Raw genomic sequence first — 27402 nt, 5'->3', positions numbered from 1 at the left:
TGCTCCTCCCATAAGTATTTGTGTGTATGTGAGAGAGATGGTGGAGACCTTGTTTCAGGGCAGCGAGTTCCCTAGAGGAGATCCTCAACCTCGCAAGGGTCAGGCCCAGGCCAAGCAGAGCATGGCTCTCCTTCCCCTCCCCTCCCCTCCCCAACTGTTGGGAGGGGAGTGAGTCTTTGGAGCCTGGTTTGTTTTCCCTCTTCCAGGGCTCAGACTCTCTCCATCATTTGTTAATTAAATCTCCATTCCTTTCCCATCCACCAGGCAGATGACTCTTCTCTCTCTCTCTCCAAATAGGCTCACAACTCCTGTCAGTCTCTGGTTGTTCATTCATCCTTTATTTCCTGCAGTCACACCCCTGACCCTCCTTCTCCCCATCTTGATCTCAGGGCTCTCTGGTCTGGGGGAGGGGGATGGCAGGTGCTTGGCCTGGGAATTCCAGATGCTTCTCTCATTCTCACCCGATCTCTGAGGAGTAAGAAAATCCCCCACCTAAAAAGGTCCCAAGAACCCTCCTTCTGCTGCTTTGCTCCTATAGGAATATGGATGGTCCCACTGAAAGAGAGGACATGGGGGGAGCCTGGCTTGTTACTTCTGAGTGACTAAATAATTCTCAGGTCAAGGGAGTGAATACGGAGCTGGGCGCCAGGGCCCTTCCTGTTCTGCTCATGATGCCATCGTTTCGTTGGACACGTCATTGAGAAGCAAGTTGCCTCCTCCCCCTGTTTTTGGGGCAAGTGCACTAATAAATTGCCCTAAAGACCTCCACCCCATGTTCCGAAGCTACCAGGCCGGTGTGTGTGGCCCTGCTGTCACACCTGGCTCAGAACTCATCCCTGGCTCGCAGCTTCTGGGGTTGCTGCCCAGACTCTGAGCTTGACGTACGTCTCTGGCTTGAGGCTCTGGCTCTTCCCTTGGGCACGGGGGGCTCTGGTGAGGCCCCACCACTGTGGTCAGTGCCCATATGCTTCTCAACATCTGTGTGTGACAGTTCCTGCTCCACGTCTCTCTGTCTCATCAAGTCCTCAGCCTCCATCCGCTCCTGCAACCAGAGAGTGAGAGGGATTTGGTACAGCCCCTTTCCAGTTGGGGTCTCCACCCCGCACCTCAGCACACATCCCTGCAGTGGGACCAGGTACACTGTTCTCCCCAGTAGGACCCCAGCCCTATCCTGCGGGACTCACATATTGCCACCCTCAAGAGATCAAAAATCATGAGTCAGACCCTTAAAAATCATGAGATTTGCACACACACAAAAACCCAACCTCACAAAAACCCAAATCATAATATTTTAAAAATATTTATTATATTGTGTTTTTTCGGTCTTTTTGTTCTCTGCTTGCCCATTTCTGTGTGCGTGTGTCACAAGTCGTGCTGCTCACTTCCCTACACGGATTGGGTTTTATCCCCTGCTGCAAGAGCTCTCACCCACACATCGGCCCATCCCCTCTCAGCAATTAACACTGTCCCCCACCGCACTCGGTTTAGTCTCCTTAGTCCTCATCAGTTCAGTCCCCGCAGCCTCACCTGTGCTCCTCCTGGGGTTCTTCACTTCCCCTTCCAGGCCTGGGGCTGCAGCAGGGTCCCCCTCCCCCTTCCCAGGCTGGGGGGGGAGGCTCTTCAACCCCCCTTACACCTTCCAAGGCTGGTTATTTGGGGGTTGGGGGAGAGGCACCGGCCTGTCCTGCTGCTCCCTTCCCTGGGATTGAGCCGGGCTTGACAGAGCAAACCTTCTCTACTGCTCTCCCCAGTGGAACCTCACCCAGCCCTGGTGGGAGCCCTCACACACTGCTCCCAGCACTAGGCCCTGCTCGGGAGGAGGGGTGCACTCACAAGCCGTTCTCCACCATGGGACCTGACCCTGTCCTGGTGCAATCCCCCCAGGCTTCTCCCTCCATGGGCCCCTGACTACCCAAGGGGCAGCATTACCTGCTCTGCATGTTCCGGAGAAAGGGTGTACCAGAGAGCAATGGCACAGCGCCGCCCACGGGTCACTGCCCATACACCATGGGGATTCTCCCCTCCAGAGCTGAAGGCCACCAGCTTCCCACATTTGGGGCGCACCTGAGCCTGCCACAGAGAGGAGGAAGTGATAAATCCAGGGGTCTGATAGGCTACCTCCCTAGTCCTGTGAATGACCCTCCCCCCATCAGCAATTCACCTGGGAGGCTGAACTGGGGTATGGCTCCTGTAGCATTAAGGAAGTGGGCTTTGACAGGGACTCTAACTTCAACCAGAAGCTGCCCATGGACAAGATGAGTAGCAGGGAGGAGTAGAAAGGGAGAGAAAGAGGAAAAGGAAGAAAGAAAAGAGTGTTTGGGACAGAAAGAGAAAGACAGACACACAGAGGCTGGCAGAGAATGGGACATGGCAGCCAGGAAGGTGTTAACTTCTCCCGTGTCCTGAGATTTTCCTAAATTTGCCTTTGGCTGCCCCAATTTGAATCTGCAGAGTTGCTAGGGCTTTATAGGGATTATTTTGGAGTGGAGGGGCCTAGCACACAACTGGCTCCCCCTCCCCAGTGTCTGCCTTCAGGGCCAACTCGCATCCCTTCAGCCACTCTCCTACTCTGGGCCAGGCTCAGACTTACCGTAACAGTCACTGCATCCAGTTCAGTGAAGAACAGGTCCCCACCGTGGAAGTCATCATTGAGGTAGAGGATCCCACTGTGGAAAGGAGGAGACAGCGGCTGGATAGTGTGGAGTCCTCATTCCCCAAATCTCCTGACCTGGCAAGGGTCTCCCTGCTGGGCTCAAACCTCCCACTCTCCAAAAAGGCTCTTGGGGTGATTGTGGAATTACAGCCCAGTGAGCTTTATGGCTCTGCCAAGGAAAACTGGTTTAAACAATAATTAAAAACAATAAGAAAACTCCTTGAAATTCATGATCTGATGGGGTGCAACTTGCATGGATTCTACACAGGAAAATTTTATCTCACTGATCTCTTTGAATGTGTCACTAAAACATAAGGGAGAATCAATGGACATAATTTATTTAGACTTTCAAAAAACGTTGATAAAGTTCTACATAAGAAGCTACTGAAGAAGTGAAGTCACAGGATGAGAGGCAGTGTTATCATGGAGCAAAAATTGGCTCCAGTATAGAAAATAAAGAGTAGAAATAAATGGTCAGTTTTCATCCTGTCTAAGGATTAAGAGCAGGGACCTCAAGGGTCTGTACTAGGTTTAATATATTTATTAATGATCTGGAAAGGGCCCTGGGTAAGCAATGAGGAAGCAAAATCTGCAGATGACACAGCGTTATTTGGGCCAGTGAGTACTAGAGGGGACTGGGAGAAATGTCAGAGACACCTAAACACGCTAGGGGAATGAGCAACATGGTGGCAAATGAAATTCAGTATTGATGAATGCAAAGCAACACAGCTCAGGAAAGTCAGGATGTCACTACACAGCTGAGTGACAACCTTTCCTCAATGAGGAGCTGTGGTCAAAAAAGCAACCAAGATGCTAGGATGCATAAGGAATGGGATGGGTAATGACATGGAGAATACCATAATGCCTTTATATACACCACTAGTGCGTCCTCACCTGGATACTCAGCACTGATCACCCCATCACCAAAGGATACTACAGAACTAAAGTAGTTCAGAGAAGAGCAATGAGAATGATCAAGGGCTTGGAAAAACCATTGCATGAAGAGAGACTGAACAGACTGGAATCACTTGGGAGAGTTGCCTTAGAAAAGGAGGAGAATAAAAGGGGACGGGAATGGGGTGCATTGACCTATTGCGAGCGCCCCCTGGTCGAGCGTGTGCGTGCCTGCACTTCCTTCTCAATTTCCTGTGCTCACAGTGTCCCCTGTCAGCCACTGCACTTGTCAGCCGGTTCTTCGGTGACTCAGCCCTCTGGCCAAGTCACACTCTGTCCATGTGTGAAACAAACCAACCCCTTCTGGGGTACACAATCCAAATGTCCCCAGTGTCCTGCAGCCCTCTCTGGGATCAGTTTTCTAAAACAGTCCCACAGGGCCCATCACAGTTGTGACGTTATTGATATAAATGGGGACCATATAGAACATGGGTTGCAACCAAGGTCCTGTAGTGGCACCAAATCCTAAGTAAAGGGGGTCATATAAGGTGTCTAAGACCAGGTTCTGTTGCTGTTTATGATATTATGCTGTTGTGTCTGTGTGTCATTTTTTGTAGTTAAGTTTATAGTATTGGCTCTGTAATGTCTAGATTTCTGTATTATGCTCTGTCTGCCTGAGTGTCCCAGACAGCTGGATGTCAGCCTGCCTAGCTGGCTTGATGGCCCATGCCAAGGCCACAGCTACACACTGACCCATGGAGAGAAGGCAGACACGCAGACCTACTCACTCAGCAGCAGGGACAGGGACTGCCCATGTGACTCCAGGCTCCATTTTTCATTTCCAATTTCAAGACAAGGAAACACCTGAACACCTGGATAAGCTATCTATATATCTCCATCTTCTCTTCAATCTCTCTCTCTCTCTCCTGCTGCTCTGACTTTGCCTGAAAAGACTTCTACACTGGGACTGAGGACACTGGGGACGGGGATGTTCCAGGGACTGGGATGTAAACCTGCAGACCTGCTTTAGCTGCTGCACACTGCAAAGCCTGAACTAAAGAACTTGCCATTGTAATTGATTCCATTTTCCATTTAACCACTTCTACCTCCTCTCTTTTTTTTTTTGTAAATAAACCTTTTTTTTTAGATTCTAAATTATTTTTTAACAGTGTGTTGTGTGGTATGGATGTGTGATGTGGACTGGGTCTGGGGTCTGGGGGGGGGGGATTGAGAGAACTCTTTTTTTTTTTTTTATTGGGTTTTTTTTTTTCCATGTTTATTTCCCCAAATGGTGTGACTGTGGTGATAAGTGGAGACTGGAGTGTCTTGTGGAGACTTGTTGTGGTGGTGTGTGTGAGTGGTGACAAAGACCCTTGTCCCTGGTGGTTTGGTTTTTTGGTGGTTTGGTCAGCCTGGGGCTGGCAGCCTGTGCTGTTTGAGCAGCCTGGTTGATTGGGGGCACTCTCAGTTGGGCAGAATCGCCCATCAACAGTATCCTCAGTTGGGTGTGTCCTTCTCTGCAGCCCTTCCTGGGCTCAGTCTTTAACCAGTCCAACAGGGTCCATCATGGTACCTTAGGTCAGTCCAGCCAGGTTGAAAGGCTCCTACTCTGGAACAGAACAGCATCCTGAGGGCTTCTTCCCTGGGGACTCCTTGCCTCTACTTGAGTCTTCAGTGACCCCAGCCTTCCTGCTGAGCCAGCTCTCTTGGACTCAGTTCGCTGACCACAGCTCCCAGCTGAGTCTGTCCCAGTAGTGCATCCCCCCTTCCCTGGGGTGCCATAGTTCTAATTCCCTTCCTTGGGGCATAGCCACTTCTCCCAAGTGGCTGTTGGGGGGACCCAGTCCTACTCACTGCTCTGGATCCCAACCCAAGGACCCTTTAAGTATATCAGCCCTGTGCTGCTAATTGCTGCTCTGTTTCCCTGGGCCACTTCCCTGTAGCCCATCTTAGTTGAGTTCCACCATCCAACCAGAAGCTCCTGCCTCACCATCCTGGTTCCTGACAGTAACTACCTGCTTTGGCTTCTGCAGCCAGCCAGGAGCACCTCATGCTCCCCCAGTCCCTGTAATCAGACTGAACTCATTATGGCCCTGCAGCTCCTTTTATACGTATCTGCGGGGCCCTCATTGGCAGCTCCCTGCAGCCCCTTTCCTGCGTGGAAGTAGCCACACTAGTCAGTTTGGAGGTCCTTTCTATTGCTCTTTTTTAGGGCGAGGTGTGGCAGGGCTGCGAGGCCTCCAGCAGGGGGCCTCAGGGCCTAGTTCACCCCCTCACAGGAACATTATGAAAGTCAATTCAATAGTGACTGGTCTAGTGAAGAGAGATTGAGAACTCCTGTTCTCCCTGTCTCGGAACACAAGAACAAGGGGACTGTGACGGTGTATATAAACTTGGTGGAAAATGCAGGCATTTGTTCTGGGTCTGCTGTAAGACCTCGGGGAAAAAAAACGGACATCAACAAATTGTTGTGCTGATGGACAGCCAGCAACAGTGGGTGGCCAAACAAAAGCAGCAGTAGAACTAGCTGTTCCAGCAAACGGCTGCCCAACAACAAGAGCAGGCAACCCAAGCATAGGTGCCGGCTTCCTCTGGGCCCAGAGGATGCTCAATCCCCTGCTCCACCCCAGGCCTCACCCCCACCCAAGCCCTTCCCCCAAACCCTGACTTCTTCCCGTCCAGTTCTGCCCCCTCCCCCAAGCATGCTTCATCCCCACTCCTTCCCCTCCCTCGCAGAGCCTCCTGCATGTCGCAAAACAGCTGATCGCAGCGGGCAGCAGGCTATGGGAGGGAGGGGGAGGTGCTAATTGGCGGAGCCGCAGGCAGGAGGGAGGAGCTGGGCAGGGAGAGGGACACTTGACTATCCATGGATGCTAAGCTCCCACTAATTTTTTATCATGGGAGCATCCATGGAGTTGGCACCTATGAGCCCAACACCACCACCAGCAACATCAGCTCATCTGGGAGCTGGTGGCATAACATCAGGAACAGCAACAACATTTGGTTCAACAGGTGGCAGCCATTTTACAACCCCACTGGGCAAGTGGGTGGCAACCTGGACAGCAATGACCATGAGATGGTCGAGTTCAGGATCCTAACAAAAGGAAGAAAGGAGAGCAGCAGCATACAGATGCTGGACTTCAAAAAGCAGACTTTGACTCCCTCAGGGAACTGATGGGCAGGATCTCCTGGGAAGCTAATATGAGGGGGAAAGAAGTCCAGGCGAAATGGCTGTATTTTAAAGAAGCCTTATTGATGGCACAGGAACAAACCATCCCAAAGTGCAGAAAGAATAGCAAATATGGCAGGCAACCAGCTTGGCTTAACAGAGAAATCTTCGAAGAGCTTAAACACAAAAAGGAAGCTTACAAGAAGTGGAAATTTGGACAGATGACTAGGGAAGAGTATACAATTATTGCTCGAGCAGACAGGGGTGTAATCAGGAAGGCCAAAGCACAACTGAAGTTGCAGCTAGCAAGGGATGTGAAGGGTAACAAGAAGGGTTTCTACAGGTATGTTAGCAACAAGAAAAAGGTCAGGGAAAGTGTGGGATTCTTACTGAATGGGGGAGGCAACCTAGTAACAGATGATGTGGAAAAAGCTGAAGTATTCAATGCTTTTTTTGCTTCAGTCTTCACAGACACGGTTAGGTCCCAGACTGCTGCACCGGGCAGCACAGTATGGGGAAGAGGTGAGCAGCCCTCAGTGGTGAAAAAAAGGGTTACAGACTATTTAGAAAAGCTGGACATGCACAAATCTATGGGGCCGAATCTAATGCATCCGAGAGTGCTGAGGGAGTTGGCTGATGTGATTGCAGAGCAACTGGCTATTATCTTTGAAAACTCGTGGCAATTGGGGGAGGTCTTGGACGATTGGAAAAAGGCAAATATAGTGCCCATCTTTAAAAATGGGAAAGAGAATCCAGGGAACAAAAGACCGGTCAGCCTCACCTCAGTCCCCGGAAAAAATCATGGAGCAAATCCTCAAGGAATCCATTCTGAAGCACTTGAAGGGGAGGATGGTGATCAGGAACAGTCAACATGGATTCACCAAGGGCAAGTAACGCTTGACCGACCTGATTGCCTTCTATGATGAGATAACTGGCTCTGTGGATATGGGGAAAGTGGTGGATGTGATATATGTTGACTTTAGCAAAGCTTCTGATACAGTCTCCCACAGTATTCTTGCCAGCAAGTTAAAAAGTATGGATTGGATGAATGGACTATAAGGTGGATAGAAAGCTGGCTAGATTGTCAGGCTCAATGGGTAGTGATCAATGGCTCGATGTCTAGTTAGCAGCCGATATCAAGCAGAGTGACCCAGGGGTCTGTCCTGGGGCCAGTTTGGTTCAACATCTTCATTAATGATCTGGATGATGGGATGGATTGCACCCTCAGCAAGTTCACAGATGACACTACACTGGGGGGAGAGGTAGATATGCTGGAGGATAGGGATAGGGTCCAGAGTGACCTAGAAAAATTGGAGGATTGGGCTAAAAGAAATCTGATGAGGTTCAACACGGACAAGTGCAGAGTCCTGCACTTAGGACAGAAAAATCCCATGCACCGCTACAGGGTGGGGACTGACTGGCTAAGCAGCAGTTCTGCAGAAAAAGACCTGGGGATTACAGTAGATGAGAAGCTGGATATGAGTCAACAGTATGCCCTTGTTGCCAAGAAGGCTAACAGCATATTGGGCTGCATGAGTAGGAGCACTGCCAGCAGAGCGAGGGAAGTGATTATTCCCGTCTATTTTGCACTGGTGAGGCCACATCTGGAATAACCTTGCACTTCACACAATTAAATTTCATCCCATTTCTATTACTCCAGTTTACAAGGTCATCCAGATTTTATATGGTATTCTGGTTCTCCTCCATACTGGTAATACCTCCCAACTTTGTATCGTCTGCAAATTTTATCTGGGATATTTATTATCCCACTTTTTGTGCCAAGGTCAGTAATAAAAATGTCAAAGACTGATCCCTGTGGAACTCCACTAGTAACCTCCCTCCAGTTTGACTGTTCACCTTTCAGTATGACCCATTGTAGTCCCTCCTTTAACCAGTTCCTTATCCACCTTTCAATTCTCATATTAATCCCCATCTTCTCCAATTTAACTAATAATTTCCCATGTGGAACTGAATCAAATGTCTTACTGAAATCCAGGTAGATTAGATCTACTGTATTTCCTTTGTCTAAAAAAATCAGTTATGTTCTCAAAGAAGGAGAACAGGTTGGTCTGGCATGATCTACCTTTTGTAAAACCATGTTGTATTTTATCCCAATTCATCTCTATGTCCCTAACTACTTTCCCTTTCGAAATTTGTTCCAAGATCTTGCATACAAAAGAGGTTAAACTAAAAGGCCTGTAGTTTCCTGAATCACCTTTTTCTCCTTCTTAAAAATAGGAACTATATTAGCAATTCTCCAGTCATAGGGTACGACTCCTGAGTTTACAGATTTGTTAAAAATCCTTGCTATTGGGGTTGCAATTTCCTGTGCCAGTTCCTTTAATATTCTTGGATGGACCTCCTGACAGGAACAATGCCCCGCGCAAAAAGAGGGGAAAAAGACAACTTCACCATCTCCAGACTTATTAACGGCTGATGTAGATTTCATAGATGAATAAAAAGATGACCTGACCCTGAGCAGGGCATATGGTCAACTTGCCAACATCAATGGAGAGGTGGTAGATCTGCAACAGTCCCAGTCTGATCTCATGGAAGAGAGACTGCACAGGCTGGCGAAAGATTATCAAACCAGAGAAGTAAGAGTACAACTTTTAGTCCCAAAGAAAATCCAAGGGACCGTATTACAGCAGGCATATGCGGGACGTTGTTGGAGACACTTAGGTAAAAAAAAACCTTGAAAGAGTAACCCTCAGATTTGACTGACTGGGAGTACATAGTGAGGTCAAGGACTACTGCACATTGTGCCCAGAATGCCAAATCCCAAAAGACCTCAAAGGCTCCGTTAGTCCTCCTCCTGGTGGCTGGAGTACCCGTCGAGAAGATTGGTATGGACCTGTTGGGATCCCTGGAAAAGGATGTATCCAGTACCAGTACATTCTGGTGATAATGGACTATGCCATGTGATATCCAGAGGCCATCCCCCTTTGTTCAACCACTGCAGTAACATTGCTACCAAACTGATGAAGGTTTTTGCAAAGGTAGGGATACCAAAAGAGACACTGACTGACCAGAGGGCTAACTTTATGTCAAGACTAATGGGGGAATTATGCAACCTTTTGAAGATCAAGGCCTTAAAGATGTCTGTCTATCACTCTCAGACTGATGGGCTGGTGGAGTGCTTCAATAAAACATTGAAAGAGATGTTTAGAAAATTTGTGGTCTCAGACACCTGTCATTGGGTTCAGCTACTCCCAGCCCTCCTTTTGCCATCTGTGAGGAGCCCCAAGCATCAGCTGGGTTCTCCCCATTCGAACTATTACATGGGAGGCAATCAAATGGGATCCTAGACCTCCTTTGCGAGACATGGGAGGAGAAGAGCCCCTGAAAAACCAGTGTGGTGCAGTATGTGAACTGCCTGAGGGAGAAGCTGGTGACACTGCTTTTGCTCTAAAGAAAACCTGTTTTAAGTCCCAGCAGAACCAGCAGTGAGCTTACAGCTGAGGGGCCAGGGTGCGAGAATCTGGAACTGGAAATAGGGCCTTGTTATTGCTATCACCCTTGGAATCAAAGCTGCTGGCCAGGCGGCAAGATCCATTTGAAGTGCTAAGGAAGGCAGGGATGGTCAATTCTGAAATTCATCAGCCAGGGAAGAGAAAAGAAATGCAGATTTATCATGTGAACCTGCTAATGGCCTGGCAGGAACAGGAAGGCCGGCCTTCTCATAGCACCAGCTCCACCCGAGTTCATAGGCGACAACTTTTCCCAGCAATGATGGGTGCTCGAGCCACCCCCCCCCCAACTCCACCCCTGCCCCACCTCCATTTCAACCCCTTTCCCTAAAGTACCCACCCCAACTCCATCCCCTCTGTGCCCTTGTTGGACTCCTTCCCCAAATCCCTGCCCCGGCCCCACCTCTTCCCTGAGTGTACCACATTTCGCCCCTGCCCCAGTGCTTGCCGCTGCGAAACAGCTGTTTTGCAGTGGGAAGCACTGGGAGCTAGGGGGAGAAGTGGCGTGCTCAGGGGAGGAGGCGGAGTGGAGGCTGAGGTGAGCTGGGGCAGGGAGCTGCCGGTGGGTGCAGAGTACCCATCAATTTTTCCCCGTGGGTGCTCCAACCCCGGAGCACCCATGGAGTCGGCGCCTATGCCCGAGTTCAGCCCACAGGCATCCTTGGGCCACGATGCTGGATTGGTATCCATGGTGAAGAACTACAGTCTGAACAAAAATAACAGTTACTATGGCTGATGGACGCTTTCCCCCAGTCTTCTCAGCACTGCCAGGATGCACCCACCGGGACTACACATCACATGGACACTCAACAAGGAAAAAAGTTCTGAGAGAGCCTCCAATCCCTGCCACAGAAGATGTGAGAGATGGTTCCCAAAGAACTACAGGCCATGTTAGACTTAGGGGTGGTTGAGGAGTCCCATAGAGAGTGGTGGAGCCCCCTCATGTTGGTGCTGAAATCTGACTTGTCAACCTGATTCTGCATCAATTTCCAGAGGGTAAATGCTATATCGATGTTCAATGTGTACCCTATGCCTAGAGTAGATAAGTTGCTAGACAGGCCTGGGGCTGCCAAGTACATATCCACTCTTGACCTTATGAAGGGTTACTGGCAGATACTTCTGACAACCATTGCACAAGAGAAGACAGCATTCTATACACCGTTTGGTCTCTACCAATTTCAGATCATGCCCTTCATCCTTCATAGAGCCATGGCCACCTTCCAACACCTGATGGACCATGTACTTTGACCACACAGAAGCAGCAAAGAGTCCTGTGGCACCTTATAGACTAACAGACGTTTTGCAGCATGAGCTTTCGTGGGTGAATACCCACTTCTTCGGATGCAAGTCTTGCATCCGAAGAAGTGGGTATTCACCCATGAAAGCTCAAGCTGCAAAACGTCTGTTAATCTATAAGGTGCCACAGGACTCTTTGCTGCTTCTACAGAACCAGACTAACACGGCTACCCCTCTGATATTTGACCACACAGGCAGTGTGGCTTGACGTACATCAACGACATTGTCATTTATAGATATGACTGGAATGATCACTGAAGACACCTCACCACGATACTGCAATCCCTTAAAGAGTCAGGGCTGATGACCAACCCAGCCAAGTGCAGACTGCCAGCCAAGAGGTGACCTTCCACAGCTATCTGGGGCAGGCGTCTGAAGCTGCTAGTGGGTAAAGTACAAGCCTTGGAGCAATGCCCCATACAAAAAAGCAGGTGCATCACTTCCTGGGCCTTGCTGGGTACTACAGATGCTTTGTACCAGGGTTTGCCACCATTGCAGACCACCGGATAGATCTGATAAAGTACACGAGCCCTACGAAAATTTGATGGTCTGAAGCCTGTGACAAGGCATTTAAGATGAAAGAACAGCTAAGCTGAGAACCAGTGCTCTCACTCCTGGACTTTTCCAGATGATTCACTTTGCAGACAGATGCCTCAGATGTAGGTCTTGGGGCAGTATTTTCATAGGCATTGATGGAGGAGAACAACCCATCCTATACCTCAGCCAGAAGCTATTTCATTGAAAAATATCCTACTTCATAGAATCATAGATTATTAGGGTTGGAAGGGACCTCAAGAGATCATCTAGTCCAACCCCCTGCTCAAAGCAGGACCAATCCCCAAATGGCCCCCTCAAGGATTGAATTTACAACCCTGGGTTTAGCAGGCCAGTGCTCAAACCTTCATCATCGAGAAGGAAGCCCTGGCTATGAAACGGGCTGTAGACACATTATGATATTATTTGTTGGGGAATCCTTTTAGTGACAGATCATGCTCCCCGTCTCTGGCTGAACTCAGTGCAGGATATCAACCAAATGATCATGTGGTTGTACCTTTGCTTTCAGCCCTATCGTTTTCAAGTACTTCACTGAGAGGGAGGGTCCATAAGAATGAAGATTTTTTTTCATGGGCACGGGGAGAATGAGAACCACTGGGGAGTACCCCAGCACCAAACTTGACGGGGAAGGTGTGTGATGGGATGTATAACTCCTTCAGTTTCAAGAGCCCAAATGACCCCACGCTGGCACACCTGCAGAGCATGCTCCAGTTGGAGGAGGGAGCTTAAAAGGAAGCCAGACAGCTTAGAAGGGGGCTGACCAGGCAGGGGGAAGGACCTGCCTTGGGAACCCCTGAGAAGGGGTGCTACAGAAGCCTTCTGTGACATTCTATACCTTGGGGGAGCATCCTGCAACCCCCATATTTCTCATTTTCATATAATCGCAATCTTGCATATAAAGCATGCCATGTAAGGTATCAGGGGAAAGGTTATGATCTGCTGAAAGTCATTTCTCTATCCATATATGTGTATCATTAATGCATATGAAGTTATGAGATTTGTGTTGTATGGTGGTCACTAAAACATGCTGTAAGTTGGGGGAATCAGCCAGATATTAGCTTCCCAGAGGCAACAGCAAGGAAAGTAACCAACGCCCAGGCGGGGTGTCAAACAACCCATCAACGGCCATTGTCCAGCAAGGGAGCTACAATGCAATGACTCACCTGCATGAGGCCACGCCAGGGGAATTGCTCAACCGCTTGGAGAGATTCAGCAATGCCCCCAAACATGCCTGGACTTATGCTCCCCAAGCACATGGACTGAGGGTATAAAACAGACAGAGTGGACACATACTGGGCCCGCCTCCTGCCCCCACCTATGCTGCAAGCAACCAAAACACTGAGAAGAAGGCAAGACTCCAGTACAGGAGATTGGCCCAGGTTTAAGGAAAAAACTTGTATATAAAGGACTGCAATATCGGGGGGGGGGGGCGGGGGACTGAGAAAAACTGCTTAATCTAGTTGCTGCCCAGTCTAATAGGGTTGAGAGTTCAGACTGCGTGCTTATATTTTATTTCTTTTGGTAACTAACTCTCGACTTTTTGCCTATCACTTAATATCACTTAAAATCTACCTTTTATAGTCAATAAATTTGTTTGTTTATCTTTTCCTGTGAGTTTGCCTGAAGTGTGGGGCAAAGCTGCTCAGGTTTGCAAAGGCTGGTGTATATCCACTTTCCATTGTTGAAGTGGTGAACCAATTAATAAATGTGCACTGCCCATCTTGAGCAGTGCAAGATGGTATATTCCCAGGGTACAGTGCTGGGAGCTGGGGGGATTTGACTCTGGTGCCTTTCTCTGTGAGATTCATGAGTGGCTCTGGGAGCACTCATGCAATATAGCTGGGTGTGGGGCTTCATATGCGGTTGTGCTGAGTGATCACAGCACCTGGAGGGACTTGCTGCTGGTCACTAGCAAGGCATTGTGAGAGACAGCCCAGGCTGGAGACAGTTAAGGGGGCACAGCGGTCCCACAGTCCCAGGCTGCACCCCGGGTATCCCGTCACACCTTTCACTGGAAAAGAGGAGCCTAACTGCTTGGCCCAGACAGACTGAAGGTGCTGTTAGTACCTTTCTCTGTTACCTGCTCACAGCAGACTGCAAAACTCGGACTAGATAGTGGATGGTAGGAAGTGGCCCAGGGAGGGCAGCCTTAAGGTGGTGGGTTTGTGGTAACCTTTCCTGGTTCTGGGTTGGATCCCGATGGAGTGGAAGGCCAGGGCTCCCCTACCAACCCCTCTCCACAGTAAGAAGAGCATGACCCAGTAACCATTAGGCAATGCTTCCAACAAGCACTGTCCGTCACAGGGACACTCAATGACACTGAAAGGTGGGAAATTCAGAACTACAAGAGGAAATGCTTTCCTCCCCAATTTGGGATTACACCGTGGAAATCACTGCCCCAGGAAGTTGGTGAGGCCATGCACTTAGCAAGATTCAGAAAGAGACTGGATATTCCTATGGATAACAAGGCTACCCAGAGTTGTCATAGTTAATGACCACAAACATTTTGGAAGGGATGTTAAACCTCATGCTTCAGGGCTTACAACAATACCTAACAATTAGAGACCAGGGTGAGATCTAACATGGGGGGCAGATTATCCCACATCTGCCTATGGGGTGTTCCGCTCTTTCCTCTGAAGAAGTTGGTCCTGGCTACGGTCACAGACAGGATGCTGGACTAGACAGATTCATAGATTCCAAGGCCAGAAGGGACCAGACGTCAGGTCTGCTCCAGTCTGGCAATCCCTCTGTTCCTATGTAACTCTGGGGTCCCTCTCAACCTGCAGTGGCAGTGCTCTCTGGAGCTGGGGAGATATTCTCACATTCTCAGCTCTGGGTTCCCCTCTAGTCTTACCTGTAGTCCCTGTACATGTAGGCAGGTGGTTCTCTCCAGCATTCTTTCCCCTCAGGATCCAAGAGACAGTTATCAGCATGAACTGGGTGACTGAGATCCATGCGACCATCCTGGTCCCCTAAAACAGGACATTGCAGGGGAACATTCGCACCTTAGGAGGATACAGTAGGCAAAGTGCACCCTGAGCGTGAGGGGAGGGGACACCGCTGGGATTAGGGGTGAGCAGGAGCACAGAGACTGAGTGTGAGGGGAAGGGACACAGCTGGGATTAGGGGTGAGCAGGGACAGGGGGACCCTGAATGTGAGGGGAGGGGATTCTCTAGGGGGAATATGGCTGGGATTGGGCTTTCTTTACCCTCTACAGCCGTGCGGCACACGAGGTGTGTGAATGAGAAATGGAGCCTTTTCCCAGGGGTGAAATAGGATTCTACTATTTTCCGGGATTTCTCGCTGGCATGCAGGAGCAGTGTGGCATCTCTCCAGTTCACGGTCCCATCCTGTGCCAGCTGGAAGATAAAAACAAGCTTGTGAGAAACCTCAAGTGTAAAGAACACATCTGTGAGAAACAACATGTGTGTGCAAGGGAGCAGCATGCCTGTGAGAAATCCTGTGTTCATACACATGCATAAGCAAGGGTATGGGTGCAAAACTCCTGTGACTGTGTACTTGCAGGAGAGGAAAAAAGCCATGAGAAATATCACCTCCATGCAGGTGTATACAATGGAGAAACAGGGCCATGAAAAACACCCTCCTGTTTGCCAGAGGGAAAGAAGCACTCTGGAAAACAGAGGAAACAAAGCCCCTGAGACAGCCACCTGCAGAAGCATGATAGATACACACAACCTGTGCCTGTGTGAAACAGTGCCTCCACAGAAACAGCCTGACTGTGCTGTGGGAGGGTAAGGAGACTGAGAGAGAGGCCCCAAACGGACCAGTGGGAGGGGAGCGTACATGTGAGAGAAATGTGCCCTGGGAACCCCTCACCCCCACGTGTAAGAGAGCAGGCCTGTGAGACAGCACATGGCATGTGCCAGAATGAGGAGAACACTCCTGTGAAATCTCACCCACCAACAGGCAAGCGAGTAAGCCGCTGGAGCCCAAGGAACTCCCTGAGACAAGCCAAGCCCATGGGATGGGACCCTAACACATGCAGAGGCACTAAGCCGTTTACCTGCAAAGCCTTTAACACTGTTAACCCTTCAAATCTCTCATGGGGGGTATGAGGGGACTGTCTGCCCCGGTAACCATCTCCCGTGCCGCCAGCTGCCTGAAATAGATTGGAAGGTAGTTTCACACCTGGTGCCCCCCCTTCTCCCCTCCACCCTGATGTTGTAGCATCTCTGCTGAGGATGGAGGCACTGGGCTAGTGAAGGCTCCCCCCATGTCAAAGTGCCCCCGTAGGCTCCAGGGGCGGTGAGTTATATGAGCCCGTGGTGCCCAGGCTCCAACAATATTCAGAGCCTGGGGGCCCAGCTCCACCAATGTTTGGGGCCCAGATCCGGCCCCGTCTGCCGCCCCTGCGCACCTCCCCCAAGTGTCCCCCATCCCACACTTGCTGCCCCCACACACCTCCCCCGGTCCCAGGGTGTCCCTGCCTCAAGCCAGTGGCTGCCCCCTGCAGCTCCCGGCATCAACTGCCACTGCAGGGTCCTAGTGCCCCCCATCCACTAGTGCCAGGGCAGGCTGATCCTAACCCTGTCCTTCTCCCTGAGACTCTTCCCTTTTCCGCCTGGGACCCTCCACCTGCACAGGGGGCCCCACCGCCCGCAGTCACCGCTCCTGCCCCACACTGGGCAAGAGGCAGCCCCACCCCCAGTGAGGCTACAGTGAGGGGCAGCAGCAGGGGAGGAGGTGTATGTGATGACAGCCCCCTGCAACACCCACCACAGGGGAGGCGAGGGGGCTTCCTGGACCTGAGAGGGGCCCTAGGAGCACATGCAGTGACAGTGGTGCGAGGTGAGTGTGCTGCCGGGAGGAAGAGGGGGGCCCTCCCCTGGAGCCTGCTGCTGCCGGCGGGGAGAGGGCTGGGGGGAGTCCTCCTCTCTGGCCTGCCTGCACCCCAAATGCCTCATCGCCAGCCCTTCCTCACCCCAGAGCCCGCACCCCCAGCCAGAATCCTCATGCCCCCACACCCCAAACCTCTGCCCTAGCCCTGTGCCCCCTCCTGCACTGTGAACCCCTCATCCCCGGCTCCACCTCACAGCCCTCACCCCCTCACCCCAACCCTCTGGCCTAGCCCTGAGCCTCCTCCCACACCCCAAAAGCCTCATCACCATCCCCACCCCAGAACTCTCACATTTTTACATTATTTTAAAAATATATATATCTGCTTACAAGGCAGGGTTGGGGGGCGGGACTTGGTCTTGTTCTGGGCACCACCAAAAATTATACAAACCTGCCGCCCCTTGTAGGCTCCTGTCCTCACCTTTGCCAGCCGGAGAATGTCCTTACATTCAGAATCAGTCAGGACTCTGTCAAAGACGACCCGCTGGGATCCATTCAGCTGATGAGAATCCATGGCGACGCTGATGCCCTCAAAAGTGAATGGACCTGGGCAGGGGGGAGGGAGAATGGGCTCAGCCTTCTTGTGGGTTCTGCCTGGATCTGCAGAAGCAGCTGAAAATCCAATAAGGTCCCTAGACTACACCGCAAGGAACAAAATCTAGAAAACACTTAAATCACCCTCAGACCTTGCCCCCACCTCTTACTCCTAGAAACACTGTGTTACTGATTGCGGTTAGTAATCTGCAGGGTCGGGGGGGGAGGGGGCTCAGAGTTATCAGCCCCCTTCACGCCCCATATCTGATCTCCGGACAGAAGAAATTATAAACATGCCCAGGCCTGGGCAAGATCTCCTGTATGTTACCACAGAGCATCCTCGGTAGCCAGGCCTGGCCCAGACTGAGCCCTGTAGGAGCTGGGAATACAGGAGTCTGTGCTGGGCAGCTTACAGCTGTAGTAATGTAATAATGTATTTCCAAGCTTAGCAAAGCCTCTATCTCCTCTTCTCTCCCCCTGCAGAACTGATCCATCTGTGACTGAGCCTGTTGGACTGACGTGGCTTAAGCCCAAACGATTCAACAGGTCCACACTAGCTGTGCTGAATCATGGCAGGTTTGCTCTACAGCTACATTCACACTGTGCTAAGTTGTTCCAGCTGCAATGCCCCCCGGGCTCCTACCCCCCAGTTCCCAGAAGGAGTGTATACTTGGAGATTGGCAACCTGTGCACTGGTGGGTAGTGATGGGAGGCGGTTAGTCTGCATCCCCATTGGCATTAAAATCACTGAGCCTGGAACAGTAGAGGCTGGAGCAGTATTTAGCCCTGCCTTTCAGTGGTCTCTGTCTCCCATTCCAGGCTCTTTTACTCACCCCTCTGCTCCTGCTCTCCCACATCCAGATTCTCCAGCCTCTGCTTCTTCTGATTCTCCCTTGGGAGCAAAGGAGAGACACAGACAGGGGCTGTCAGTATCCAGAGATATAGTCCCTGGCTCCCTCCTCAGTCAGACACTCAGCAATAAGTTAGAGTCACAGGGTCATAGATTCCAAGGCCAGAAGGGACCATTGTGATTGTTTAGTCAGACCTCCTGTAGAACCCAAGTAATACACCCCCATCTCTGCTAGTTCACCCCTTTCCCTTCCAGGCATCATCACTCCCATACTCAGCACGCCTCCAACTCAGTCCCAATAGGCTGGTTTGGCTCTTACCTGTGTTTCTGCTTCAGACTTTCAGGAATCAGCTCATCAGGGGTCCAAGGGTCCTAAAGAAACAAAACCAGGGGCTCAGTCACCCAGCAAACCACTCCCATGCTGGATCAGTTCAGTGCCCCATTTCTGCCCAGGACAGATCAGACCACTGGGCCTGTCTAATCTGTGTCCCTGGCTCTGATGCTGCTCAAAGGGATGCATAAAGTCCCGATAACGCCCCACATGAGAATTCCTTTCTCCTCCTTCACCCACAGCTGGGGCTTATCTTGGGTCCCAGGAGCAGGAGAAAGGAGGGCTTTGAGGGTTTTCTTTTCACCTCAGAGGTCATTCTCACTCACATCAGTGTCTAACCCTTACAGTGCCAGGACAATATCCTGCTGTAATGAGTTCCATGGATTAATGAGCAATAAATTGCCCTCATGAGACTAGGTAAGGGAGAACTCAGCCCTCTGAAAGAAGATGCAGCTACTTACAGGGTCATCAAAAGTTCCTCCCAGATGCTCCACTGCATAGTAAATCAATTTCTTCTCCATCAGAGACCTCTGCACATAGCGCTGAATATTCTGGAGATACACACAACTGTCAAACAACTGTCCCACAAAGGGGATCCAACCCTACCCTGGGGATTTTGCCCTGGGGAGACCCCGGCCTGATGATCTGTATGTGGGGGAGTCACTCTCCATCTTCATTCAGCCCTGGGCTCTGCACACCCACACATAGAGGCATCTCTCCCCAATATGACCGCAATGATGGCCCAGCCATAGGGGGTGAGAGGAAATCCAGAGAAGGCAGAATTGGAGGAGTGTTGCTGGTACCTCTCTGGCTGTGATTGATGCTCCCTCTCCCAGCTCCGCCTGATACCGTTTCATCTTCTCCAGCATCAGTTCATCCGAAGGATAAAAGAGCAAGTAAGAAGCAGCACATTCAGCAGCCAGTGTGTGGTTCCCAACTGGGGCAGAGGCAGAGAAGGAGATGGGCATAGTAAGGCTCTACAACTATGGCTCAGATCCTCAAAGGTATTTAGGCATTTAACTCCTACTGAGATCAATGGCTATTAGGTACCTACATATCTCTGAAGATCTGGGACTATGAAGCTATTGTTATTAGTTAGGGTGACCAGACAGCAAGTGTGAAAAATCAGGATGGGGGTGGGAGGTAACAGGAGCCTATATAAGAAAAAAGACCCAAAAATCAGGACTGTCCCTATAAAATCATGACATCTGGTGACCCTATTATTAGTAAATATTTTATACAATGGCAGCATCCAGAGGCAGCCACTGCAGATGCACAGAAAGACACTCCCTGCCCTGACAGGCTTATGATCTAAAGGCAGAAACCGATGAAGGGTGGGCGATGGGGATACAACAGACCAGCAGTGAGCCTGAGGAAGAACTGGCTCAGTTTGCTAGCTCCAAGGAGCTTTCTCAGTGGGGCTACAAGGTTGTGGGGTGAGGGGGAGGACAGGAGAAGGGAAGGATGGGAAAAGAGACTGCCACAGCTTGTCACCTGCATGGCCGTGATCAGCAATCTGGGTTCGGGAGGCCTCATGGCAGGGGTGAGGGGACTGGAGGAGGATGAGGCAGTGGCTGTTTGGATCTTACCCAGGTATTTTCTCCATGCACAGGGGGCAGTGTGGGAGGGAGCATGCAGGGCTGAAGGGAGAAACTGACTGGTGGTCGTGGAATACTGGCAAAGTGACCGTGGGGATCAGTCTCTCTAGATCAGCCAGGCAGGGAAGAGTTAACTCACAAAGGGCCTTACTGGGAAAGCCAAGGGGTTTGTGTCTGATGGGGAGATGCAGGGGGAGCCAGCAGAGGGATGCCCAGGGGAGGCTGACATGGTCAAAGCCCCGAGAAGGTGATTTTAACAGCAGCGTTCTAAACAGACTTGAAAGGAGGAAGGGCTGGAGAACAGGTCACCATAGTCAGGATGTGAAATGAGGGGGGTGGGGCGAGAGTTTTGGCCATGGGGACAGAGAGGAAAGCCCAGATTTTAGAGAAAGGGGGCCAGATTAAAAATGACCTGAACATGTGAGTCCAGTGAGAGCAGTAATTCAAAGATGGACCCTGGCTTATGGGCCTCAATGACTGGGAGACTGGTGAGGCTGTCCATGGTGATGGAGAAAAGGAGCAATGGGGATGGCCTTGGAGGAGAAGAATAAGAGCTGAGTTAGGCTTGCTCCATCCACCTGGTATCACACTGCCCCAGCTGGGTACAGCAGAACTGGGCAGCTGCAGGGTTCTCTCTCTCTACTCGCTAATGTCACAGCACCACCTGCTGGCCTGCGTCTCTGCTTACCTTGATCATAAGCAAACTGCAATAAATCCAAATGGGATGGTATGAAATCGTCGGTGGCTGAAACCCGTCCGGGCTTGGTGGCAACTTCAAGGACACAGTGCTGCCTGCACTTCAGGACCTGAATATAATGGGCTGAAAGGGAAAGAGAGGGAATGAAGGGCAGCACCTCCAGCAGTATAATAGTTCCCCCTTCTGCCAGGCCAGGATGCTGGGAGATGGCATGCATCCAGAGTAGGAAGAATGACATGTCCAGCAACACAGCACCCCTCAGTGCCTCTACATTACCTGCGATGGCTTCATAAAGGCCAGGTTGCATCTCCTCCTCTGTGCCATCCTCCTGGGGCCCCTCACACAGAGCTCGACAATCCTCCAGTGCCAATAGTACCTCTTCGAGTGACTCCTCCAGCTTCACAGCAGCCTGCAGGTACTCGTCCACATTGTAGTGCTGCACCCCAGTCTCATATGCCTCCTGCAAGGAACAGTGCCGTGTCCCCTGGTTAATGTCTGGGCTCCACCCTTCTTGCTCAGTTGGTAATGGGTTACCCAGGACTTTGGATCACTCAGAGGGCAGCGCTGTTTGTATTGGCTATGGAAACCCCCAGGTCTCAGGCTGTGACCCTTGTGGGGAGATAGAGCAGGAGTGGGGAAGCCAGGCTTTATCTTGGGCCCTGACCACTAGGAGTAAGTTGGTAGGCTTTGCTGAGGTGTTTCCCAGGTGTACAGATCTCCATGGGGATCTCACCCAGTACAGTGTGGCCTGCAGGTCTCGGAAACTCTCTAGCTTCACCCCTGCCATGCGCTGATATTTCTCCATGTCCTCACGCATCTGTAGGTGCTGGGGATTGGCCACGAAAAACGTGTGAGCTGCTGACACTGCTTCATCCAGCTTCTTCAGCTGCAAAGACAAGACAGTCCAGACAGAGCAATTGGCATATCCTGGGCAGACGCTTCTCATGTCTAAAAAACCCACCCCACCAACCCCTTCCCACATGCCTTTAGCTGTCCTTGCATTGGAACTGTTTTTGTAGAATAGGCCTAAAATCAATGTGCCATGCTGAACCCTTTGGATATGATGAGATGCGAACTCATCCACACGCTTCCCTCATTTCCCCATCTGCCTGCCTGAGCCTCCCACCCTATTTTGTGCCCCATCCATCTCCCCTGTCTTGCATTGTAGTTATTATTGTAGGACCTAATTATAAACAGTGTCATGCTGTCCCTTGCTAGAAGTGATGGGATGAAACCTCTACTCTGGTGTTCCCACCCATTCCTGATTTTGTTTCACCCTTCCCCAGCTCATTGCCTAATTCTGGAGGATCAACACACAAACAATACACTATCCTGCTTGCTGGGTGAGTGGTGGTGGGCCAGACACAGGCTGTTCCCATTATCAGATTGGTGTCTCTTTGCTGGGTAGCCTAAAAATCACAGGTGGCAGGTGCGAGAATACAAGAGTCACTAACACCGGTGCATATGCATAACCCTAGCTTGACAGTGGCACTAGGTCTGGAAGTTGGAGAAGTAGAGCCAAGACTCCAGTGTTTTCCCCAGGAATTGAAATTAGAGAGGGTGTTCGAATTTACAGGGAGGAGGTCAGGGCCGATGAGGGGTGAGACCATGAGGGTGAAGGTGGGCTGCATGGCACCATAATAAAAACTGAAAACTGTTTCATGACCATTTTGTTAGATTTAACTCATGTTTTGAAATCATCACACAAATTAAAGTTGGCTACTCAAGTATTCTATGAAGCACTATATCTACATCTTTTCTGGTTTCCTGTTATAATTTTGCACTACTCTGTTAATGAACTTCTTGAATGCAACACGTTCATCTTTGGTGGCTTCTCGTGTGTCCGGTACTTCCATTCCTTCAATTGATATGTTCATTAGTTCATTCACATGATCAGGCAGAAGGTGACTTCTTTCAGAACACAAAATTCTATTCAATGACGAAGAAGAACACTCAGCTGTAGTTGTTGTGACTGGGAGTAGCAAAAGATGAATTCCTACTTCTTTCATCCCAAGAAACATAGCATAAAGATCGGGTCGAGCCACTAGTGATGATAAAAAAGAAGTTGAAGTCAAATCTTCATTCATTCGTTGTATGATATTCCACTCTGTGTTCAAATTTTCTATTGTGTCATGAGCATATGGCAGCCCCATTGCTGGTAGTGCCTCACTCCACTCAACTGTCAGTGTTTTATAGGACAGGGATCTGTAAAAGCTACGTAGAGGTTGAGTAGACTCTAAAAGTCACTGTTGTAGATTTTTAAGAATGAAGTCTGTGTACTTTTTCAGTTGTCTTAAACACTTCTTGTCCTCTTCACTTAAGGATTCAATATAAATGCCTTCATTAGTCAACTTCTGGACTGAAGTCTTTGCTTCTTCCAGTACTTTATCAAGTACTGGATCATTTGATCCAAATGTAGCTTCTATTGCTGGACAAAGATCTACTACTGTTGTAGCAGATGCCTGGATGGCATTGTTTAATGACCCAAGTGGTTTCAACAGTAGACTTACAAGAGAGAGAGTGGCAATAGTCTTCTCTGAATGTAGTAGTAAAAGTAATCCACCAGCCTCACTACTTAGGTCCATTCCATCTTGGTAGATACTTTTCAAAGTCACTAATAATGGCTGGAGTACCATTTTAATGGCACTTAAAATAGAATTTTAAGACAACAGCCAAGGATCACTCATGAGAAAGCCAGAGGGTTTTCCCAGGTTGAACTAATTTGAACTTCAGTCCCAGTGTATCTTCTATATTTTCCAAGATATTCAGTCTTTTTGGACTCTTGCTGAAAAAATAATATAATGAAGACATTAAATTTATAGCTTTTAAAATGTCTTTTGAAGAGTCTGCATCTCGAACTAGCGCTAGTTGGAGTAGATGGCCTCTGCATTGTGTATAGGAGAGATTAGGGTTACACTTTTCTCTGAGCAAAGTTTGTACTGCACCATGTCTTCCAGAGAAGTTTGCAGCTCCATCAAATGCACAAGCAACCATCTGTTTGGGTCCAATTGACAAGCATTTAACTCTTCTAAGATGTGGGTTGTCATAGATGCAGCCGATGTGTCTTCTATAACTTGAACATCTAGAAATGCATCTACTGGCCTATCCCTGACATCAAGATAACGTACACAATGACTTACTACTGGATGCCTATTTGCATCGGTGCATTCATCAGCCATGTATGCAAATTTTTTGAATGTGGTAAGCGAGGTCTTTAGTTTTTCAACTGTTGAGTCTTTCACTGTTGCACCATATGTTTCTAGCCAGTCAGTTGAGTTTCTTGCAGAAAGAAAACATTTGCTGGTCTTGTTCAGAACCAGTGTTCAACTTCAGGATGAACAAGTGACAATGCACTAAACGTTGGCCTCCAGTTTGTAATGTGTGGTATCTCTTGCTTAAATAGAAAGTATGATGCCACACCCATGTTTGTTCACATGTCTCTTGAGGTTTCACCCAGCTCACAGTGATTTAAGCTGAGCTCTCAGTGAGGGAACCTTGCTGCTAGCGCAGACTGGGCCCTCTCTTCCACTTAGATCTGATTATCAGTGATTTCAGCTGTAATGGTCACTTAACAAAAGTATCTATGGAGCCTAATCAGCTCTGTCTTTAAACAGTGGAGAGGGGCAGATCAAACAGTACTTGTGACTTGGGCAAACCATCAAACAAAACACCTGCCCCCGCCCCTTGATGCCCTCAATCAGCACAGGTGAAGTACAGTTCTACTGTCCTTTACTCATACAATAAGAATAACAACATTTCATTCCCCCCCACATGACTTGCATCCGAAGAAGTGGGTATTCACCCATGAAAGCTCATGCTGCAAAACGTCTGTTAGTCTATAAGGTGCCACAGGATTCTTTGTTGCTTTTACAGATCCAGACTAACACGGCTACCCCTCTGATACCCCACATTCAAGTGATTTGTAACCCACCCCCAGCCAAAATCTATCACTTGGGCAACACAGCTCTGTTTGCTGGATACCTAGGTAGATTAGGTGTGACTGTAAATACAATCTGGTCCTGAAGCCTTTCCCCCCAACCCCCAGCTCATTACTAGCTGTCGGGGAGAGCTCATTTAGACTTTGCTTAAAAATCATAATTTGGCCAACATCATCAAAATGAATGCACTGACATTGTCATAAAAACAAAAGCTATATATGGAAGCTAGTCTATGTTCATACTTTTCAGATCTATTACACTTTTTCAGATCCACATATTTTATCATACACTTTATGTGCTTTTAAAGTGTGTACTAATGTTTCAATTTCCATTCAGTTTCCAAACAATCCCTAAATTGGCAACACTGCATGTAACTAATTCCCCAAACTGGGGGGGAGATGGGGGTGTTGGGGAAATTCAGTGTGTGTGTCTAGGGAAATCCCTGCAAGACCCTGACTGTATCTGGGAGGCATGGGGACTCTGGTTCCTCCCAGGGACGTTCCCCAAGCCTTCCTGCCACAGCGGCAGCCCTCCCACTGGGCCCCTCCCCAGCAGAGGGGTGCAGGCGGGGGAAGGAAGCTGGGAGACAGAAGGATGTCGTGTAGCCACATCAGCAGCGGGGCTAGACCTCGCTCCCTCCCCTCACCTGGAATAAGGCCACCTGGAGGTAGTTGTAGGGCTCCCTCTGCTCGAAGTCCTCCTGGATCTCCCTGCTGGCCCTGTGAAGGGAGGGCTCCGCGCCCAGCCGGCGCCCCAGGCACTCCCCCAGGCACTCGGCGCGCTGCAGGACCCTGTCGAAGAAGCGGGTCTCCCAGGAGGGAGCGGCCGGCGGGCCCGCGAAGCCGGCCTCGTCCCTGCATCTGCCCTGGCAGCCGCGCCGCGCCGCCAGCAGCTGCGAGTAGCTGTGCAGGGCGCGCTGCAGCAGCTCGGCCGCCCGCGGCCAGTCCCGCGCGAAATAGGCCCGGACCCCATCCGCGTAGAGCAGATCGTAGGGGACCAGCCGCCCCGAGCCTGGGGGGAAGAGGGACGTGCCCGGGGCAGAGAGCGCGAGGAGGAGGAGGAGGGAGGCCATGACAGCAGCGGGAGGGGGCTGCAAGGGCTGGCGGGGGGCCGCGGAGAGAGCAGCCGCACCTAGCGGGAAGGGCTCGGGGCAGAGGGACCCCGCCGCGGGGCTCGCGGGAAGAAGGAGGCGGAGGCGCGGCTCTCGATGCTGTTTGGCTGGGATGGGAGAGGGGAAGTTGGATGCGGAGACCAGGGAGGCGCCAAGGGATAGAAATTCTTGCCCAGTGGCGAGCCGAGGCAGCGGAGCCGGGCCTGGGCCGCGTGCGTGGCGGGTTGGGGGGGAAGAAGTCTGTAGCCAGGGGCAGCTGGAAGGAGGAGGCAGCCAGACACGCACAAAGCCAGACACCCCAGTGAACGCGGCTGCTGTCAGGGGTCCCCTCCCTGCTGGTCCCTTACACCCGGCCGGCAGGAAGCAAATCGGGATCGAGCGGGGTCAAGCAGAGGGGGCATTTTAGCGTTCGCACCCAACCTACTGTAGTGTGTAAACCACCGCCCCTCTCTCCCCCGAACCCCCCACTCGCAAATCCCCTGCCTGGAGCAGTGGTTAAAAGGCTGGCAGCCAAGCAATTACGGTGGACACTGATGTCTTGGTTTGCAAAGGTACCAAGTGTCTGCAGCACCATTGACTGCAGTAAAGGTTGGCTCAGCACCTCTGAAAATCAGGCTCCATACTGTTGCCACCCTTCAATTTTATTCTAAGTTTGGGATGCTTGGGGCGTTTCTCAAATCCCCATCTCCTTGAGTCATGTGACAACAGGAGACAACTTTCATTTTAAAAAATGTGTAAATTTCTAGCCTTCATAGGCATGGAGAAAAGCTTGAAAATATGACCCTGAAGCCTCAAACCCCGACATTTATTATTTGTTTAAACACTCATATTTTGGAGTCCTAACATGATTTTTTAATGCTTGGGGTTAGCAATCTGCTATGACCTGATGCTCTTGTGGATGCTCAGGCCAACCCAATCCCCACTCTGCATGGACCAACAGACCTAAAACACTCCCTCCTTCCCCAACTTGATTGTGTCTCGTGATCACATCCCAATATTGTATTTACCATGGTGCAGCTTGGCTTAGCAGCTATAAACTCATGGGCAGCTGGTGAATGAGCATTTGGGGGAGGCTGGCCCCTAGCCCCTCCCCATTTGCCCATGGCCTTGCCCCTCCACTTCTGCACCCCTCCCGCACTGGAGCCCAGAGCGCACACACTCCCATGGCCACCAGCCCCTCCGCACACTCTCAGCCCCAGGCAGGCGGTGTGGCCAGAGCACACCCTGCTCCAGAGCCCTGGGTGGGCAGAGTGGTTCAATGCCAGGCAGGCAGATGGGCGGGCAGCATGGCATGGCCCCAACACCAGGCTTTTTGTGCACTGGCTCCAGCGAACCTGCCCCATCCTCTTGGCCACAGAAAAATGGGAAGGGAATTGGAAGCAAACAGGAGTGGGTCTGGGGGCAGAGTGTAGGTGGGGCCACGCAAGACTGTTTGGGGAGGCACAGCC

The 27402-nt window shown here is 50.5% G+C and overlaps 1 protein-coding gene across 4 annotated transcripts; it reads right to left on the bottom strand.

Moving 5' to 3' along the window:
* Positions 1-315: 315 nt before the first annotated feature.
* Positions 316-26291, bottom strand: P3H3 (prolyl 3-hydroxylase 3). Of its 4 annotated transcripts, none has more exons than XM_039531997.1 (16): positions 25490-26291; positions 21639-21791; positions 21182-21365; positions 20897-21028; positions 19414-19547; positions 19072-19161; positions 18599-18651; positions 18263-18321; positions 17287-17441; positions 16063-16158; positions 15247-15397; positions 14892-15009; positions 2591-2666; positions 1930-2070; positions 819-1042; positions 316-468 (listed from the first exon to the last, which is right to left on the bottom strand). In XM_039531997.1, the coding sequence occupies exons 1-15, from the start codon at positions 25913-25915 to the stop codon at positions 824-826; spliced, it is 2187 nt and encodes a 728-aa protein (XP_039387931.1). In that variant the 5' UTR covers positions 25916-26291; the 3' UTR covers positions 316-468; positions 819-823. The 4 variants fall into 4 exon arrangements, with proteins under 4 accessions (XP_039387931.1, XP_039387950.1, XP_039387926.1 ...); XM_039532016.1 differs by having other exon boundaries at positions 886-1042; XM_039531992.1 differs by having other exon boundaries at positions 316-1042; positions 25490-26289.
* Between the last annotated feature and the right edge of the window lie 1111 nt (positions 26292-27402).

The sequence above is a fragment of the Mauremys reevesii genome, linkage group 1 (assembly GCF_016161935.1).
Source record: "Mauremys reevesii isolate NIE-2019 linkage group 1, ASM1616193v1, whole genome shotgun sequence".
NCBI lineage: Eukaryota > Metazoa > Chordata > Testudines > Geoemydidae > Mauremys > Mauremys reevesii.
This window is presented reverse-complemented; position numbering and strand designations above follow the sequence as displayed.

What these genes read in the sequence shown, in the direction of transcription:
- P3H3 (XM_039531997.1), bottom strand. Translation starts at nt 25,915, where the DNA reads ATGGCCTCCCTCCTCCTCCTCCTCGCGCTCTCTGCCCCGGGCACGTCC. An exon ending in GAGGAACTTTTGATGACCCT is followed by an intron (nt 18,652 to 19,071) that starts GTAAGTAGCTGC and finishes TTGTTTCTTTAG; the next exon opens with GACCCTTGGACCCCTGATGA. An exon ending in CTCCGGAACATGCAGAGCAG is followed by an intron (nt 1,043 to 1,929) that starts GTAATGCTGCCC and finishes CTCTGGTTGCAG; the next exon opens with GAGCGGATGGAGGCTGAGGA.